Below are 20000 nucleotides of genomic sequence, written 5' to 3' on the forward strand. Positions count from 1 at the left end.
CACCATCTCAAACTCCTGACTTTAGCACACACACACACACACACACACTGCATCTCAAACTCCTGACTTTAGCACACACACACACACACACACACTGCATCTCAAACTCCTGACTTTACCACACACACACAGGAGTTTGAGATGCAGTGTGTGTGTGTGTGCTGAAGTCAGGAGTTTGAGATGGTGTGTGTGTGTGTGTGTGTGCGCCACCCCGGGGAACGCGTCACAGGAAACCCTGCTGGCCGGCCTACTCTGAATGCTGGTAACAGGGCTCACCCCTGTCCACAGCCTTCTAATGACCCCTCGCCTGCTATCATGTTGCAAACCCAGCAAATTCATTTATTGCATAATAGATGCCTTTCAGTGTAAACGTCTCCTGAGCAAATGTTCTCTCTGACAGATGGGGGAACCTGAGAACATTTTTAGAGAAAACTTACACACATTTTTGAAAAGTGGCAGTTTATTGTACAGTATTTTTACAGTAGCTAACAGAACAAACTGAAATCCATTGCCATCAGGGTGGGAATCCAGTAAACACTGCAACTGAAGATCACTTTTGCCTCAGAAGAAACAAAAATACAGAGCGGCGAGCAGATTGAAATGCAGTAAATGAGACAGAGAACTTTAACAAAAGCAGTGATTCTGAGAACTTAAAAAATAAAAACAAACGTTGTTCACACAGGTCCTGGCTTGCGGGCAGAATACTCAAAGCACCTTTTCATCATGACAGTCTAAGAGCTTCAGAAGTGCCTGCAGGTTTTCCTGCATCTTCCTCTTCCTGTCCTGACTCAAACCCCCAGCCCTCTGTGCCAGCAGCAGGGAGATGGGGCAGTAACTCAACTGGGGGCACAGGGGGATGCCCTGGGGGGTCTGTGACCTGCCCTTCCTGGTGCAGTAACTCTACTGTGGGGGCAGGGGGATGCCCCAGGGGTCACTGACCTGCCCTTCCTGGGGCAGTAACTCTACTGTGGGGGCAGGGGGATGCCCCAGGGGTCTCTGACCTGCCCCTCCTTGGGCAGTAACTCTACTGTGGGGGCAGGGGGATGCCTCGGGGGTCTGTGACCTGCCCCTCCTGCAGGTTCTTCACCAGCTGTGCCAGCCAGCGCTTGGTGGTGGTGTCGTCCTTCAGCACCTGGGCGAAGGTGGTGTCCTTCAGCTGGTCGGGGAGGCACTGCCGCAGGGCCTCTCGAGCTCTGGGGGGAGAGACAGGGCACCAAACGTTACAGTGCCACGTTCACCTCCAGCACCCCAACCTGGACTGTGGAGCTACAGCCCTACTACAATCCTACACCCTGCACTGGAGCTACAGCCCAACTACAATCCTACACCCTGCACTGGAGCTACAGCCCTACTACAATCCTACACCCTCCACTGGAGCTACAGCCCAACTACAATCCTACACCCTGCTTTATGGAGCTACAGCCCTACTACAATCCTACACCGTGCTTTATGGAGCTACAGCCCTACTACAATCCTACACCCTGCTTTATGGAGCTACAGCCCTACTACAATCCTACACCCTGCTTTATGGAGCTACAGCCCTACTACAATCCTACACCCTGCTTTATGGAGCTACAGCCCTACTACAATCCGACACGCTCCACTGGAGCTACAGCCCTACTACAATCCTACACCCTGCTTTATGGAGCTACAGCCCTACTACAATCCGACACGCTCCACTGGAGCTACAGCCCTTCTACAATCCTACACCCTGCTTTATGGAGCTACAGCCCTACTACAATCCTACACCCTGCTTTATGGAGCTACAGCCCTACTACAATCCTACACCGTGCTTTATGAAGCTACAGCCCTACTACAATCCTACACCCTGCTTTATGGAGCTACAGCCCTACTACAATCCTACACCCTGCTTTACGGAGCTACAGCGCTACTACAATCCTACACCCTGCACTGGAACTACAGCCCAACTACAATCCTACACCCTGCACTGGAACTTCAGCCCTACTACAATCCTACACCCTGCTTTATGGAGCTACAGCGCTACTACAATCCTACACCCTGCTTTATGGAGCTACAGCCCTACTACAATCCTACACCCTGCTTTATGAAGCTACAGCCCTACTACAATCCTACACCCTGCTTTATGGAGCTACAGCCCTACTACAATCCTACACCCTGCTTTATGAAGCTACAGCCCTACTACAATCCAACACCCTGCTTTATGGAGCTACAGCCCTACTACAATCCTACACCCTGCTTTATGGAGCTACAGCCCTACTGTAAGGCAGCACACAGCTCCCCCTGGAGGACAGTCAGGAAAAACTTGGAGATGCAGACATGGCAAAACCTTTTAATACCTTGGGTTGTCAGAGAGACGGAGATAACAGCGTACAACATGCTTCAGAAGGCGCGCAGACGGTTCTTTCGAGAGCTGCAGGACCATTTTCCCCTGTGAATAAGAGGCCTTATTAGCATACATCACATACGTATGATAAACAATGAATTACGTATAATACAAATTACAGCACAAATCAATTTACAGAGACACGTACCAGTATCATGGCCACATGAGAAAAGCGCTCATAGGTCTGACATATGTAGGCCAACCCTGTGTCATCCAGGAGGATCTTCTGCAGTATAAACGTAGCAACCTGCAGAGGCAGAGAGAGATACCATCAGCTGTGTTACACTACCATAGAGAGATACCATCAGCTGTGTACACTACCATAGAGAGATACCATCAGCTGTGTACACTACCATAGAGAGATAGCATCAGCTGTGTTACACTACCATAGAGAGATACCATCAGCTGTGTACACTACCATAGAGAGATAGCATCAGCTGTGTTACACTACCATAGAGAGATAGCATCAGCTGTGTTACACTACCATAGAGAGATAGCATCAGCTGTGTTACACTACCATAGAGAGATACCATCAGCTGTGTACACTACCATAGAGAGATAGCATCAGCTGTGTTACACTACTATGGAGAGTTACGCTGCTATAAATGCCACTAGCAAAGCCATACTCATGATCAACAGAAAACTCACAATATTTCAACTATTTCCTTCTCCCTAAAAACTGACAACAGTCCAAGTGGGATAGATGTGGACAGTACTGGAGTGGGGACAGAGGCGAATAAAGAAGAGGGCGTGTACCGTTTTGGAAAGCGTGGGATAGATGTGGACAGTACTGGTGTGGGGACAGAGGCGAATAAAGAAGAGGGCGTGTACAGTACTGGTGTGGGGACAGAGGCGAATAAAGAAGAGGGCGTGTACCGTTTTGGAAAGCTCGCTGCCAGACTCCATGATCCTGAGGCACAGGGGAATGATTTCTGTCGTCAGCAGGAAATTGATGACTTCCTGTTCATCAGTTTTAACCAGCGCCCCTACAGAAAGATGTTCAAAATGCAAGAAGATTTTACCTTTCTTACAACAGAATCACTGAAAATATGCCATGTTTCACCAATGTTTGTGCACCTTCAGCAATTCAGGTGCAGTTTGCAGCCACGTGTGATCAAGGGTGTTTCTGTATGTTTAGGATACCTATCACTCCCAGACTGGTGAGTCTCAGGTACTCAAAGGGGCGCGTTTTGCTGACGGTGTGGAGAAACGGGTACAGGAAGAGCGGAATATGTGCTGCCAGAAACGCAGACCTGGAAGAAACAAACCCAAAACTCAGAACATGTCACACTCCTCATTGAAGGCATCAAATTATTATAACTTCAAAAGCCAATTTTTTTTTCATTTAAAAAAAAAAAAAAAAAAAAAAAGATGGAGGGCAGAGGCACCTGGTCTCAGGGTGAGAGGCCACACACTGCAGAAGAGCCAGGGCGTTGCACACTCTGTTCGACTGGTGTGCCGTCAGGGTCGGGGGATTAATAGAAGGATATATGTTGACAATTTCCTGTAAGACCATAAGACATTAGAAAAAGTTTTTAATATTTTTACTAGGATTTTTATTTTAGATTTGTAAAATGATAAATCACACCCTCTCAGACATGCTACAGGTGCAGAGCAATTTGGACCAGTTTAGGTTTTACACTAAGCTGATGAACACCAGACCACATGTGCATCCTGGCTTCTGTTCAAACCACAACTGCAATTGCAGAATTTAAACAGGCTGTCAATTCCTTACAGCTTTTCACTGTTCACGTTTTGAGGGATTGCTTACTCTCTAAAGCCACATAATATCAGAAATAGCTCTGAATGCCATGAACAATAAGTCTCATTCACTCTTATTGCAAATTAATAGATAAATTGGTAAAGACTACAATACAAATTTAACAGTCCAAATTAAAGACATAAAATGAATATGGACTGTTGAAGTGGAATGAATGTGTGAACACATGGCCAATCGAAAATAAAATCAAACAATGAGGCAAAGAAAGTAAATTATAACAAGCGAAATCTGCATTGTGGCAAATTTTTACTTAACACGTGTTCAAATGAATACTTCAGTTGAACAAGAGACTGCCCGTCGCACGCACTCGCACTCGCACACGCACACGCACTCGCACTCGCACACACACACGCACACGCACACGCACACACACACGCACACACACACGCACACGCACACGCACACGCACACACGCGCACACGCGCACACACACACACACACACACACACACACACACACACACACACACACGCGCGCACACGCGCACACGCGCACACACACACGCGCGCACACACACACGCGCGCACACACACACGCGCACACACACACACACACCCACGCACACACGCACACACGCACACACGCACACACGCACCCACGCACACACGCACACACGCACACACACACACACACACACACACACAGTGTGTGATTGCAGTGAGGAAGGCACTGACCTGCAGGAGGGCAGCGATGGTACCGCAGGAGTGCCACAGCATGGGCGCCAGGTCGGGCACGGACTCCCGCTTCTTGCTGAGCTCCAGCAGGGCATTCTCGCGGGTCTCTGGGCTGGAGAGCTCGTTGATCCACTGATAGATCTTCTCCCTGTCCACTTGCGCCAGTGCAGTGGTTACAGCCTGTAACACGCCACACAAGCAACAATCACACATTCTGACATGGGCAATGTAACACGCCTCACAAGCAACAATCACACATTCTGACATGGGCAATGTAACACGCCTCACAAGCAACAATCACACATTCTGACATGGGCAATGTAACACGCCTCACAAGCAACAATCACACATTCTGACATGGGCAATGTAACACGCCACACAAGCAACAATCACACATTCTGACATGGGCAATGTAACACGCCTCACAAGCAACAATCACACATTCTGACATGGGCAATGTAACACGCCTCACAAGCAACAATCACACATTCTGACATGGGCAATGTAACACGCCTCACAAGCAACAATCACACATTCTGACATGGGCAATGTAACACGCCACACAAGCAACAATCACACATTCTGACATGGGCAATGTAACACGCCTCACAAGCAACAATCACACATTCTGACATGGGCAATGTAACACGCCACACAAGCAACAATCACACATTCTGACATGGGCAATGTAACACGCCTCACAAGCAACAATCACACATTCTGACATGGGCAATGTAACACGCCTCACAAGCAACAATCACACATTCTGACATGGGCAATGTAACACGTCTCACAAGCAACAATCACACATTCTGACATGGGCAATGTAACACGCCACACAAGCAACAATCACACATTCTGACATGGGCAATGTAAATTGAGTAACTAACATGCATTATACCAATTATCGAAACTTAACCTCAGGGCTCGTTTTTCAGCTTTACCCAAATGCCTGCCAGACAATCAACCGATAAATTTGAAAAAGTGATGCCGTCATTCAGCAAAATGTGGTTGTTTCCTTCAATCTTATGCATGGACCCCTTAATGCCAACCAATCAATGTGGACTTGGCTTCAAATGATTATGCAATTTACCAAAAAATGTATGTATATATCCAGCTACATGCCACTTAATTGTCACAGGAGGAAACTGCGCTGTCAATCTGCAGTATTCTCTGCAAAGAATGAAGGACGTCTGCAAGACCTTTACGAGTTACGAGTCTTCAACCTCATGAACTGTTTACTGTTAATCCGCCTTGACGTCTTTGCACGTAGCTAGTTACTGTCGCTGTAAATGCCATTCTAAAATAACATTGCAAGTATCTCTGAATAAAAAACGCCTCTTATAAACACTACATTGCGAAACTGGAACACAATAGGCTGGTTAGGGATCTCCACATCGTTGGCAGACAAGTGAAATAAAATTAAATGAGGAAAAAAAGGAGATCGGTCCAAAACTAGATAGCTATTAGCACAAGGAATTTGCTCTCAACGGTAATTGCTACAGAAATGCCAGTGGGGATAGGTCTCAAATATGGCATTACTTCATATGAAAAAATCACAGATTGCAACTTTAGGTCATTTATATAAAACCGAAGTAAGTCGCAGTCACAGTTCTGCTCGCTTAGAGGCCTAGCTTGTTGTTAGCGACCTGAATCGCTAGCTAACGTAGCTAGCAAGTTACCAAGTGGCATTTGCTTCAGACAAATCAATAAAACAGCATAATCTTACTGCTCCTGTAGCCAGCATTCTCTGCAGGGCCTGGATATGGTCTCCCGGGGGCTGTTGAGTACCTATTTTAAATCGGTTTTACTAAAAAGTTTAAAATGAAAAATACTCTCTCAAAAGCAGAGAGAGCAACTGCAGCCGAAGGCCGGAAACGCGACCTTTCAACCCTAACCCCGCGCAGTATGGATCTGGAACTGCACAGATCCACTAATGCTTTTTCTTAAATTAATACATCAATTTACGAACCCGTGAAAAATATATCTGCTTGATCTCATTACAGTCAGTGAATTTAAAAAGAACCAGTCCAAGACGACATAAACATCAGACAACCTGCTGCGCGGCGCCTGCTAGCCGATGAGGCTAGGTTAACATCTCGCGGTAACATGCGTAATTTGTGTTCTGGTGCGTCGTTCCCGCCAGTGCAGCCAGCGCTGCTCCGTCGCGCGCTACGCTGTCAACAGCAATAATACGACGGCCGCGTGCCGGCAACCGGGATATCAGGATTTCCTGAGGAATATTAAGGACATTTTTCATATTTAAAAGAAGAGGAGACGGACCCTATTCGCAAGTAAGTAATTATTTATGTATGGAATATGGGGAGCCCTTTATTCCTCTTGATGACAGACAGTCGCTCGCAATTATTTCTGGCCTTGGTGTCATAACGTCGTTAGCTTGCTACCTAGCTACCTAGCTAGCTTGCTAATGCCGACTGATTAGCAAGCAGGCTAGTTCGCTAGCTAGGTGCCTCTGAACTGACAAGCTGGGATAAAGCTGCTTGTGCGGGAAGGATACCTAACGAGTTAATTCGCTGGGCAGCAAAGTCGAGATTTTTTGACAAACAAGTTTTGTCCAGTGCGTTGCACATATTGCCGCAAGTCTGAAAAACTAAGAGAAAATGCCATTGCTAGCTAACATTTTCTAATGTATGGTTAGCTTACTTCCTAACCGGTTCCATCTGTAGCTGATGTTACGCTGCCAGTCAAAGAGCAGCGAAGCTAACTAGCTAGCTTCGCTAGTAACTTCAGTGAGCTAATTGGGTAGCGTAACTAGCTCAGCTAGTAAACGTTAGCAACTCGCCAAGTGTTTACTTTAAACGAATGTGATGTTCTTTAGCCATAGCAAGCTAACGCTAGCTAGCTAGTTATCTGTTATATTGGCCAAGTGCATACTTGTGTTCTGAATATTGTTTTTGAAAGTAATGTTATGGCCGGCAGCCGAGCAGGGTAGTTGGCTACCTTGCGCTAGCTGCCGTAAGACCGATCGCCTCTGGTTCATCAGCCGGTAGCCAGCTAGCTGCCCTTTCTGTTTCGATTCCTGGTTATTCGTGTTATTGTGAAACGTGATGTTAGTTAACTGAAAGTAGTTTGGGGGAGTAATGATAGTTAGCTAGCTTGAAATTGCGTTAGCTAGATTAATGGTTACCTCGTTTGAAGTTAATGTGCGATGCTACGCAGCCAACGTTTGCTCATTATTTGTTATTATTATTTTTTTGGTGGGAGGGGGGGTTTGCATGTGTTGTTGACTTGCAAATCAGCTTGGTAGCAGCCAGCATTTGTCCCACTCGGTGTACCCGTACGGTGTTAATTAGTGAACTAGCAAAATAACCGCGTTAACCAAAAAAAGCTAAAAGTTAACATACTTCGCTCTATCCGACTGGGTTGATTGATGGCGTTCTTTCGCAAAGTTGCCTAGCTAGCTAATGGTCGCTAATTGTGTACGTGGACAATACAACCTATTGTTAAATGTAAGCGGCTAGGTGTCTAGTTAGCTGATAGCAGAGTAAAGTTTTAGCAATGGGTAAGTTCGTTCCTGACTCATATACACTTCTGACCCACTGGTGACCAGTTGGTTATATAGCTTGCTAGCTATTTACCTAAGAATTTGACGTTCTATGTGCTTATGTAATTAGCTAATAGACAGCAAGGGTATTCTTATTTTAAGGGATGTTTCTGAAAGTGCCCTGGCGTCCCATTTAAAGGCTTTAGCTAGGACTTAAAACGCCTACTTGTTTTCACTGCAATCGTATTATTATTAACATTATTAACAGTAATATTACGTATTGTTGTCATTAATGTACCCCTTCCTTTTCTTGTATGTTCAGGGTTTGTGTGCCACGCACTGTAATTTGTGGACTCCCTTGTACTGTCAGTGCCCTGTTGTGACGACCACTCATGTCAGCCACCATCCCCAAGCTCTCCACCAGCGGTGTGGTTCGTATACGGATTTACAATTCCGAACTGGGAACGACCCGGTGGAAGGAAGGCGGCTTTGAGATCCTGGAGAAGGACAGCAAGGTCAACCTGTGTTTGAAGTTCAGCAGTGGCGGACCCCCTAAAATCTTTCAGGTACCGTGAAGTCCTTGTTTGCGACCTCTGCTCTGCTGCTGGAGAGCCGTTACTTTATTTCACCACACTGATGGAAGTCTTCATGAAGACTCTTCTAATGGATGGTAGGGTTTCTGCGCTTGTGCCGAGAAAGTTTGCAACTGATTTGTTGCTCTTTGTCTCAAGCTGAACCAGAAAGTGAAGAACTTTGTAGCTGATTTGTTGCTCTTTGTCTCCAGCTGAACCAGAAAGTGAAGAACTTTGTAGCTGATTTGTTGCTCTTTGTCTCCAGCTGAACCAGAAAGTGAAGAACTTTGTAGCTGATTTGTTGTTGCTCTTTGTCTCCAGCTGAACCAGAATGTGAAGAATGTGGTGCTGGGGCCGATGCAGAGTCCAGTGAGAGTCGTGGTGTCGCTGAAGGACTTGAGCGTGGTGACATTTGATCGCATGCCCGTCCTGCTGGCCCAGAAAATGAAGGATTACCTTGATAAGTTGAAACAAGGCAAACCAACAGGTAGGAGTTAAGCTTTTACATGTAAAGAGAAAAAAAAAAAAAAAAAAAAAAAGTGTTTCTGGTAAAATTATTTTCCTCTGAGATAAGATCTTTTTTGAGCAGTTTGACTTTGCATGAGCTTGCTTTGGCAGTGTGGAGTGAAGTTAATGTGAAACTATATATATTTTTTCTAGTCCTAAAGACGACCCAAGGCAGTGCGAGTTTAGGGGGAGTGCTCGGAAACCGCCCAATAAAGAATGACTCCAGCCAGCACTTGCCTTCAGCGGAGAGACAGGTGAACTTTAATTTATACTTTACTCCGGATGTAAAATGGTGGGGCTATTTATTTCACACTGGCTCGATCAGGCAAATTGTCAAGACCTCGCCTGCCCAAAATACATTTGCACTCGCTCAGATGTAGCCAGTGTTTACCTGTGATATTAAGTACTAATAAAGGATTTTAAAAAATGTTTAATTAGTTGACAGTTTTATCCAATGGGCTTACAGTTGATTTGATGAAGCAGGGGACAATCCCCTCTGGAGCAATGGGGGGGGCCCAATGGCTGTGCGGATTGTACACTGGCGCATGAGCCACCAACCTTCTGGGTCCCAGTCATGCACCTTAGCTACTAAAACAACGATGATATGTAACTTATTATCTGGTGTAAATTCATCCGCGTTTAAGGAGAGAAAATGTTTGTTTGTTAGACGGCGCAGAGAAGAGCGAGTTTGGACCGAGAGGACGCCGCCCCTCGCAAGCCCCTGGGCAGCCCCAGCCGCGTGGCCTCCACCCCGCTGCGCAGCGGGCTGTCTGAGAACAGGTACGCCCTTCCGCCAACGCCCTGCGTGCGTGTTCATACGCTCTGCCTGTCCTACGCCCTGCGTGCGTGTTCATACGCTCTGCCTGTCCTACGCCCTGCGTGCGTGTTCATACGCTCTGCCTGTCCTACGCCTGCATGCGTGTTCATACGCTCTGCCTGTCCTACGCTTTGTGTGTGTTCATACGCTCTGCCTGTCCTACGTCTGCGTGCGTGTTCATACGCTCTGCCTGTCCTACGCTTTGTGTGTGTGTTCATACGCTCTGCCTGTCCTACGTCTGCGTGTGTGTTCATACGCTCTGCCTGTCCTACGCTTTGTGTGTGTGTTCATACGCTCTGCCTGTCCTACGTCTGCGTGCGTGTTCATACGCTCTGCCTGTCTAAAGCCCTGCGTGCGTGTTCATACACTCAGCCTGTCTAAAGCCCTGCGTGCGTGTTCATACGCTCTGCCTGTCCTACGCCCTGCGTGCGTGTTCATACGCTCTGCCTGTCCTACGCCCTGCGTGCGTGTTCATACGCTCAGCCTGTCCTACGTCTGCGTGTGTGTTCATACGCTCTGCCTGTCTAAAGCCCTGCGTGCGTGTTCATACGCTCTGCCTGTCCTACGTCTGCGTGTGTGTTCATACGCTCAGCCTGTCCAAAGCCCTGCGTGCGTGTTCATACGCTCAGCCTGTCTAAAGCCCTGCGTGCATGTTCATACGCTCAGCCTGTCCTACGTCTGCGTGCGTGTTCATACGCTCTGCCTGTCCTACGCCCTGCGTGCGTGTTCATACGCTCAGCCTGTCCTACGTCTGCGTGCGTGTTCATACGCTCTGCCTGTCCTACGTCTGCGTGTGTGTTCATACGCTCTGCCTGTCCAAAGCCCTGCGTGCGTGTTCATACGCTCTGCCTGTCCAAAGCCCTGCGTGTGTGTTCATACACTCAGCCTGTCCTACGCTTTGCGTGTGTGTTCATACGCTCAGCCTGTCTAAAGCCCTGCGTGCGTGTTCATACGCTCAGCCTGTCCTACGTCTGCGTGTGTGTTCATACGCTCAGCCTGTCTAAAGCCCTGCGTGCGTGTTCATACGCTCAGCCTGTCTAAAGCCCTGCATGCATGTTCATACGCTCTGCCTGTCCTACGCTTTGCGTGTGTGTTCATACGCTCAGCCTGTCTAAAGCCCTGCGTGCGTGTTCATACGCTCAGCCTGTCTAAAGCCCTGCATGCATGTTCATACGCTCTGCCTTTCCAAAGCCCTGCGTGCGTGTTCATACGCTCAGCCTGTCCAAAGCCCTGCATGCATGTTCATACGCTCTGCCTGTCCTACGACTGCGTGTGTGTTCATACGATCAGCCTGTCCAAAGCCCTGCATGCATGTTCATACGCTCTGCCTGTCCTACGACTGCGTGTGTGTTCATACGCTCAGCCTGTCTAAAGCCCTGCGTGCGTGTTCATACGCTCTGCCTGTCCAAAGCCCTGCGTGCGTGTTCATACGCTCAGCCTGTCTAAAGCCCTGCATGCATGTTCATACGCTCTGCCTGTCCTACGTCTGCGTGTGTGTTCATACGCTCAGCCTGTCCAAAGCCCTGCGTGCATGTTCATACACAGCCTGTCTAAAGCCCTGCGTGCGTGTTCATACGCTCAGCCTGTCTAAAGCCCTGCATGCATGTTCATACGCTCTGCCTGTCCAAAGCCCTGCGTGCGTGTTCATACGCTCAGCCTGTCTAAAGCCCTGCATGCATGTTCATACGCTCTGCCTGTCCAAAGCCCTGCGTGCGTGTTCATACGCTCAGCCTGTCCAAAGCCCTGCATGCGTGTTCATACGCTCAGCCTGTCTAAAGCCCTGCATGCATGTTCATACGCTCTGCCTGTCCTACGTCTGCGTGTGTGTTCATACGCTCAGCCTGTCCAAAGCCCTGCGTGCGTGTTCATACGCTCAGCCTGTCTAAAGCCCTGCGTGCGTGTTCATACGCTCAGCCTGTCCAAAGCCCTGCGTGCGTGTTCATACGCTCTGCCTGTCCTACGACTGCGTGTGTGTTCATACGCTCAGCCTGTCTAAAGCCCTGCGTGCGTGTTCATACGCTCAGCCTGTCTAAAGCCCTGCGTGCGTGTTCATACACTCTGCCTGTCTAAAGCCCTGCGTGCGTGTTCATACGCTCTGCCTGTCTAAAGCCCTGCGTGCGTGTTCATACGCTCAGCCTGTCCAAAGCCCTGCGTGCGTGTTCATACGCTCTGCCTGTCTAAAGCCCTGCGTGCGTGTTCATACGCTCTGCCTGTCTAAAGCCCTGCGTGCGTGTTCATACGCTCTGCCTGTCTAAAGCCCTGCGTGCGTGTTCATACGCTCTGCCTGTCCTATGTCTGCGTGTGTGTTCATACGCTCAGCCTGTCCAAAGCCCTGCGTGCATGTTCATACACAGCCTGTCTAAAGCCCTGCGTGCGTGTTCATACGCTCAGCCTGTCTAAAGCCCTGCATGTGTGTTCATACGCTCTGCCTGTCCTACGCTTTGTGTGTGTGTTCATACGCTCAGCCTGTCCAAAGCCCTGCGTGCGTGTTCATACGCTCTGCCTGTCCTACGTCTGCGTGTGTGTTCATACGCTCTGCCTGTCCAAAGCCCTGCGTGCGTGTTCATACGCTCAGCCTGTCCAAAGCCCTGCATGCATGTTCATACGCTCTGCCTGTCCTACGTCTGCGTGTGTGTTCATACGCTCAGCCTGTCCTACGTCTGCGTGTGTGTTCATACGCTCAGCCTGTCCAAAGCCCTGCGTGCGTGTTCATACGCTCAGCCTGTCCAAAGCCCTGCATGCATGTTCATACGCTCTGCCTGTCCTACGTCTGCGTGTGTGTTCATACGCTCAGCCTGTCCAAAGCCCTGCGTGCGTGTTCATACGCTCAGCCTGTCCAAGGATGAGGAGGAAGTCCCATCATATTAGCACTTGGTAATAAACGGAGTGATCTTGTTGTCCCACAGGAGTGAGAAACGGAAGAGACCGATCACCTCAGACAGTGACCTGAGTGAGGATTACCCCAAGGAGAATGACTCCTCCAGGTAAACATCACAGCGTATCACACTTTCTGCTGGGGCCTGGATTATTCCTCTACTTGCCTTTGATTCCCATTTGAATAATGGTGTCACATGCGCTTTTCTACAACACAACTGTTGAGTTTGCGTTCCACCATGATGAAAATAATACAAGTAATTTTAAGCTCAGCTTCTTTCTGTTCTCTGTCATCTTATTAATTGTGAAGGTTTATGGCTCCTTTTATCGATTGGTTGTGTGTTATGAGGCAGAATATTTGTAAAGTGTCATATTCCCACTCCAGCAATAACAAGGCTACGTCCGACCCGTCCAGGAAGTTCTTACTGAGCTGTAAAGAGAAACTGAAGCAGTCTGAGGAGAACAGGAGCTCAGGTTTGTGCTGCTAATTCCTTCCTCTCTATGGCAACCCAGCGATCCATTGACCATTATTGCATTGTCTGAACACTAACTCACGCATCATACATGATAGGGCTGCACGATGTATTGTATATTTATCGTCATTGGGATATGAACAAGTGAGAAACACATCAGACTGCTTGAACTGTGATTTCAGAGTATTTATTTAAATCGTTCTGTTAAATTGACAGGCTGTTCATGGTTTTATTTGTTCAATAAAAGCATGTTGGAAATAAATTCACTGGGCATAGGCTATTCATGTCTGGGGTTTATGTTAGCAATAAAGCATTAATGCATTAGAACTGTGTGCACTTCAATATTTGCTTATTTATGGCAAATCATATCGTCATTGCAATATTCAACAACGTTTTCGCAAATTTTCCTCATATTGTGCAGCCCTGAGATCAGGCTGATCTCTGTAATGATCTCAGGGTCAGGCTGATCTCTGTAATGATCTCAGGGTCAGGCTGATCTCTGTAATGATCTCAGGGTCAGGCTGATCTCTGTAATGATCTCAGGGTCAGGCTGATCTCTGTAATGATCTCAGGGTCAGGCTGATCTCTGTAATGATCTCAGGGTCAGGCTGCTCTCTAATGATCTCAGGGTCAGGCTGATCTCTAATGATCTCAGGGTCAGGCTGATCTCTAATGATCTCAGGGTCAGGCTGATCTCTGTAATGATCTCAGGGTCAGGCTGCTCTCTAATGATCTCAGGGTCAGGCTGATCTCTGTAATGATCTCAGGGTCAGGCTGATCTCTGTAATGATCTCAGGGTCAGGCTGATCTCTGTAATGATCTCAGGGTCAGGCTGATCTCTGTAATGATCTCAGGGTCAGGCTGCTCTCTAATGATCTCAGGGTCAGGCTGCTCTCTAATGATCTCAGGGTCAGGCTGATCTCTAATCATCTCAGGGTCAGGCTGCTCTAATGATCTCAGGGTCAGGCTGATCTCTAATCATCTCAGGGTCAGGCTGATCTCTGTAATGATCTCAGGGTCAGGCTGCTCTAATGATCTCAGGGTCAGGCTGATCTCTAATGATCTCAGGGTCAGGCTGATCTCTGTAATGATCTCAGGGTCAGGCTGATCTCTAATGATCTCAGGGTCAGGCTGATCTCTAATGATCTCAGGGTCAGGCTCCTCTCTAATGATCTCAGGGTCAGGCTGATCTCTGTAATGATCTCAGGGTCAGGCTGATCTCTGTAATGATCTCAGGGTCAGGCTGATCTCTGTAATGATCTCAGGGTCAGGCTGATCTCTGTAATGATCTCAGGGTCAGGCTGATCTCTGTAATGATCTCAGGGTCAGGCTGATCTCTGTAATGATCTCAGGGTCAGGCTGCTCTCTAATGATCTCAGGGTCAGGCTGATCTCTAATGATCTCAGGGTCAGGCTGATCTCTAATGATCTCAGGGTCAGGCTGATCTCTGTAATGATCTCAGGGTCAGGCTGCTCTCTAATGATCTCAGGGTCAGGCTGATCTCTGTAATGATCTCAGGGTCAGGCTGATCTCTGTAATGATCTCAGGGTCAGGCTGATCTCTGTAATGATCTCAGGGTCAGGCTGATCTCTGTAATGATCTCAGGGTCAGGCTGCTCTCTAATGATCTCAGGGTCAGGCTGATCTCTAATCATCTCAGGGTCAGGCTGATCTCTGTAATGATCTCAGGGTCAGGCTGCTCTAATGATCTCAGGGTCAGGCTGATCTCTAATCATCTCAGGGTTAGGCTGATCTCTGTAATGATCTCAGGGTCAGGCTGCTCTAATGATCTCAGGGTCAGGCTGATCTCTAATGATCTCAGGGTCAGGCTGATCTCTGTAATGATCTCAGGGTCAGGCTGATCTCTAATGATCTCAGGGTCAGGCTGATCTCTAATGATCTCAGGGTCAGGCTCCTCTCTAATGATCTCAGGGTCAGGCTGATCTCTGTAATGATCTCAGGGTCAGGCTGATCTCTGTAATGATCTCAGGGTCAGGCTGATCTCTAATGATCTCAGGGTCAGGCTGATCTCTAATGATCTCTGGATCAGGCTGATCTCTCTAATGATCTCAGGGTCAGGCTGATCTCTGTAATGATCTCAGGGTCAGGCTGATCTCTGTAATGATCTCAGGGTCAGGCTGATCTCTGTAATGATCTCAGGGTCAGGCTGATCTCTGTAATGATCTCAGGGTCAGGCTGATCTCTGTAATGATCTCAGGGTCAGGCTGATCTCTGTAATGATCTCAGGGTCAGGCTGATCTCTAATGATCGCAGGGTCAGGCTGATCTCTGTAATGATCTCAGGGTCAGGCTGATCTCTGTAATGATCTCAGGGTCAGGCTGCTCTCTAATGATCTCAGGGTCAGGCTGATCTCTGTAATGATCTCAGGGTCAGGCTGATCTCTCTAATGATCTCAGGGTCAGGCTGATCTCTGTAATGATCTCAGGGTCAGGCTGATCTCTGTAATGATCTCAGGGTCAGGCTGATCTCTCTAATGATCTCAGGGTCAGGCTGCTCTCTAATGATCTCAGGGTCAGGCTGATCTCTAATGATCTCAGGGTCAGGCTGATCTCTGTAATGATCTCAGGGTCAGGCTGATCTCTGTAATGATCTCAGGGTCAGGCTGATCTCTGTAATGATCTCAGGGTCAGGCTGATCTCTGTAATGATCTCAGGGTCAGGCTGCTCTCTAATGATCTCAGGGTCAGGCTGATCTCTGTAATGATCTCAGGGTCAGGCTGATCTCTGTAATGATCTCAGGGTCAGGCTGATCTCTGTAATGATCTCAGGGTCAGGCTGATCTCTAATGATCTCAGGGTCAGGCTGATCTCTGTAATGATCTCAGGGTCAGGCTGATCTCTGTAATGATCTCAGGGTCAGGCTGATCTCTGTAATGATCTCAGGGTCAGGCTGATCTCTCTAATGATCTCAGGGTCAGGCTGCTCTCTAATGATCTCAGGGTCAGGCTGATCTCTGTAATGATCTCAGGGTCAGGCTGATCTCTGTAATGATCTCAGGGTCAGGCTGATCTCTGTAATGATCTCAGGGTCAGGCTGATCTTCCTTTTTCTGTCCAGCAGGTCCTGCACCCCTCCAGCCTTCTTCTTTCTACAGCAGCAGATCAGCGACAAAGGATTTTACACAAGGCCACTCCTTCCTGGATAGGTGAGTACTACAGACACGCATGCACACGCACACACACACAGATAGTTTTAATGTTTTCGGCCAATGCTTCCTTTTTCAGAGCCTCACCGGACGTTTTGTGTAGCTTTCAAAAGGAAGTGAAAATGCACCAGCTTTTATTTGAATTATTTATTGATGTCTATGCTGCTCTTATATTGTGGTTTCAGTTCAGCAAATTAAAACGCTATTTGTCATGAACTTTTTTTTCTGTGGCAGTTTTCCAAGCAATATGCCACAATCTTTTCAGTAAACCATTAGCTCATCTTTAAAAATTCCTCTTGTATGTAAAAGTATGTTTGTTTTTTTCCTTCATATTTAAGGCCAACCACTACGAGCCAGTCACCCTCTTCTAAAAGGAGCCTGCTGTTTCCTGGCCACTCTGCCCCCTTTAAGAAGGTGCGGTCCAGCCTGGACTACAGTGGGTGGAACAGGCCCCGGCCGTCCTCTCTGGCCCCCGTGCAGCCTCCGCTTCAGGGGTGAGAGCTCACACCCCCAAAACATTTTTTATACAGTTTTACCCACATGTTTATGAATAAAAAAACTTAATGAACCATTCAGTAACCCAGATTCAAACTTGTGCCGTTTTAATAACAGAACCAAGCTCTTCAGAAAGGTTGCTAGGTTATGTATCTTTGATACAGTGAATCAACGGAACGTAAACATAGCGGTTTGGTTTTGAAGTTTGGAGTGACTTATTGCATGATAATGTCGCTTTGAATGTCTCTCAGCCAATCACAATGTGAGGTCGGAACTAACTGTTGTATCATTAATAATAATTCATAGTTTGGTTATTATTATTAATGAGTGCAGTGTCTGTGCTGCAGATTCTCCAACCTGGGAAACACCTGCTACATGAACGCCATCCTCCAGTCTCTCTTCAGCCTGCCGTCCTTTTCCAACGACCTGCTCAAACAGGGCATTCCCTGGAAGAAGGTTCCGGCAAACGCCCTGCTCAGGTACCACAGCCTCGCACGCGTAAGGCCAGGTCATCGCTTTGACGACGCTCTGCGTAACGGATGTGCTGGTCGCAGCAACGTTTGGTTTATACTCTGGAGTGCGTTTATACTCTGGAGTGCGTTTATACTCTGGAGTGCGTTTATACTCTGGGGTGCGTTTATACTCTGGGGTGCGTTTATACTCTGGGGTGCGTTTATACTCTGGAGTGCGTTTATACTCTGGAGTGCGTTTATACTCTGGGCGACTGGAGTGCGTTTATACTCTGGAGTGCGTTTATACTTTTTGCTAAGGCCAATGACCACAGTGCCCGTCAGGCGATTTCAGTTGAGCGTCGCTCTGTCGCTGGACTATAAACTGGCCTTTACCACATGTGTCGGGATTTATCTATTTATTTTTTTGTGCCTTCCTGCCTCCGCCTGTCACAGGATATTTGTTGATGGTTGCTTCCTCTTACCTGTCTCTCTTCCCCCCCCTCCCTCATTTGGCTGAAGGCGCTTTGCCCACCTGCTGGCCAAGAAGGACTCCTGCAGCCCTGAGATGAAGAAGGACCTGCTGAGGAGGGTGAAGAGTGCCATCTCCTCCACCGCAGAGCGCTTCTCTGGGTACATGCAGAATGTACGTCTGCCTTCTACACGCCTCACACACACACGGCTTCTACACCGCCTCACACACACACACAGCTTCTACACCACCTCACACACACACACAACTTCTACACCGCCTCACACACACAACTTCTACACCACCTCACACACACAACTTCTACACCACCTCACACACACACACAGCTTCTACACCACCTCACACACACACAACTTCTACACCGCCTCACACACACAACTTCTACACCACCTCACACACACAACTTCTACACCACCTCACACACACAACTTCTACACCACCTCACACACACACACAGCTTCTACACCACCTCACACACACACAGCTTCTACACCACCTCACACACACACAGCTTCTACACCACCTCACACACACACAGCTTCTACACCACCTCACACACACACACAGCTTCTACACCACCTCACACACACACAGCTTCTACACCACCTCACACACACACAGCTTCTACACCACCTCACACACACACAGCTTCTACACCACCTCACACACACACAGCTTCTACACCACCTCACACACACACAGCTTCTACACCACCTCACACACACACACAGCTTCTACACCACCTCACACACACACAGCTTCTACACCACCTCACACACACACAGCTTCTACACCACCTCACACACACACAGCTTCTACACCACCTCACACACACACAGCTTCTACACCACCTCACACACACACAGCTTCTACACCACCTCACACACACACACAGCTTCTACACCACCTCACACACACACAGCTTCTACACCACCTCACACACACACAGCTTCTACACCACCTCACACACACACAGCTTCTGCACCACCTCACACACACAGCTTCTACACCACCTCACACACACAGCTTCTACACCACCTCACACACACAGCTTCTACACCACCTCACACACACAGCTTCTACACCACCTCACACACACAGCTTCTACACCACCTCACACACACACACAGCTTCTGCACCACCTCACACACACACAGCTTCTACACCACCTCACACACACAGCTTCTGCGCAGTTTTTGGGAGATGTCCTGCAGTCAGTGCAGTTGTGAGTGTTCCCCTCTTACCAGCAGCTGTAAGGAGTGTCTCAGCCTGTGGACAGTCTCATATGGGCACAATGGCTGGTTTCTCTGATGGGCACAATGGCTGGTTTCTCATACGGGCACAATGGCTTGTTTCTCATACGGGCACAATGGCTGGTTTCTCTGACGAGCACAATGGCTGGTTTCTCTGACAGGCACAATGGCTGGTTTCTCTGACGAGCACAATGGCTGGTTTCTCTGACAGGCACAATGGCTGGTTTCTCTGACGGGCACAATGGCTGGTTTCTCTGATGGGATCAATGGCTGGTTTCTCTGACGAGCACAATGGCTGGTTTCTCTGATGGGCACAATGGCTGGTTTCTCTGACGAGCACAATGGCTGGTTTCGCTAACGGGCACAATGGCTGGTTTCTCTGATGGGCACAATGGCTGGTTTCTCTGACGAGCACAATGGCTGGTTTCTCTGACGGGCACAATGGCTGGTTTCTCTGACGGACACAATGGCTGGTTTCTCTGACGGGCACAATGGCTGGTTTCTCTGATGGGATCAATGGCTGGTTTCTCTGACGGACACAATGGCTGGTTTCTCTGACGGGCACAATGTCTGGTCTTGTG

General features: G+C 48.3%; 2 protein-coding genes across 6 annotated transcripts in view; one reads left to right on the forward strand and one right to left on the reverse strand.

Moving 5' to 3' along the window:
* Window positions 1-442: 442 nt before the first annotated feature.
* Window positions 443-6951, reverse strand: LOC133116650 (CCR4-NOT transcription complex subunit 9). Of its 2 annotated transcripts, none has more exons than XM_061226475.1 (8): window positions 6792-6951; window positions 4820-4999; window positions 3754-3869; window positions 3509-3618; window positions 3242-3351; window positions 2514-2612; window positions 2319-2410; window positions 443-1193 (listed from the first exon to the last, which is right to left on the reverse strand). In XM_061226475.1, the coding sequence occupies exons 2-8, from the start codon at window positions 4859-4861 to the stop codon at window positions 1025-1027; spliced, it is 738 nt and encodes a 245-aa protein (XP_061082459.1). In that variant the 5' UTR covers window positions 4862-4999; window positions 6792-6951; the 3' UTR covers window positions 443-1024. The 2 variants fall into 2 exon arrangements, with proteins under 2 accessions (XP_061082459.1, XP_061082458.1); XM_061226474.1 differs by lacking the exon at window positions 6792-6951 and adding an exon at window positions 6549-6782.
* LOC133116649 (ubiquitin carboxyl-terminal hydrolase 37-like) overlaps window positions 6857-20000 on the forward strand; it is a 22771-nt gene continuing 9627 nt past the window's right edge. Inside the window, exons 1-11 of one of the 4 annotated variants that reach the window (XM_061226473.1) lie at window positions 6857-7113; window positions 8647-8890; window positions 9218-9383; window positions 9557-9657; window positions 10071-10183; window positions 13127-13204; window positions 13480-13568; window positions 16642-16729; window positions 17068-17223; window positions 17572-17703; window positions 18196-18319. In XM_061226473.1, coding sequence (XP_061082457.1) covers window positions 8717-8890; window positions 9218-9383; window positions 9557-9657; window positions 10071-10183; window positions 13127-13204; window positions 13480-13568; window positions 16642-16729; window positions 17068-17223; window positions 17572-17703; window positions 18196-18319 — 1221 coding nt within the window. In that variant the 5' untranslated portion in view covers window positions 6857-7113; window positions 8647-8716. Of the gene's footprint in view, window positions 7114-7936; window positions 8343-8646; window positions 8891-9217; window positions 9384-9556; window positions 9658-10070; window positions 10184-13126; window positions 13205-13479; window positions 13569-16641; window positions 16730-17067; window positions 17224-17571; window positions 17704-18195; window positions 18320-20000 lie in introns of those variants that run through there. The other 3 variants (XM_061226470.1, XM_061226472.1, XM_061226471.1) reach the window with 3 other exon arrangements.

The sequence above is a fragment of the Conger conger genome, chromosome 17, assembly GCF_963514075.1.
Source record: "Conger conger chromosome 17, fConCon1.1, whole genome shotgun sequence".
Lineage (NCBI taxonomy): Eukaryota > Metazoa > Chordata > Actinopteri > Anguilliformes > Congridae > Conger > Conger conger.

What these genes read in the sequence shown, in the direction of transcription:
- LOC133116650 (XM_061226474.1), bottom strand. An exon ending in CACCAGTCTGGGAGTGATAG is followed by an intron (nt 3,352 to 3,508) that starts GTATCCTAAACA and finishes ATCTTTCTGTAG; the next exon opens with GGGCGCTGGTTAAAACTGAT. An exon ending in GCAGCGAGCTTTCCAAAACG is followed by an intron (nt 2,613 to 3,241) that starts GTACACGCCCTC and finishes CTGCCTCTGCAG; the next exon opens with GTTGCTACGTTTATACTGCA.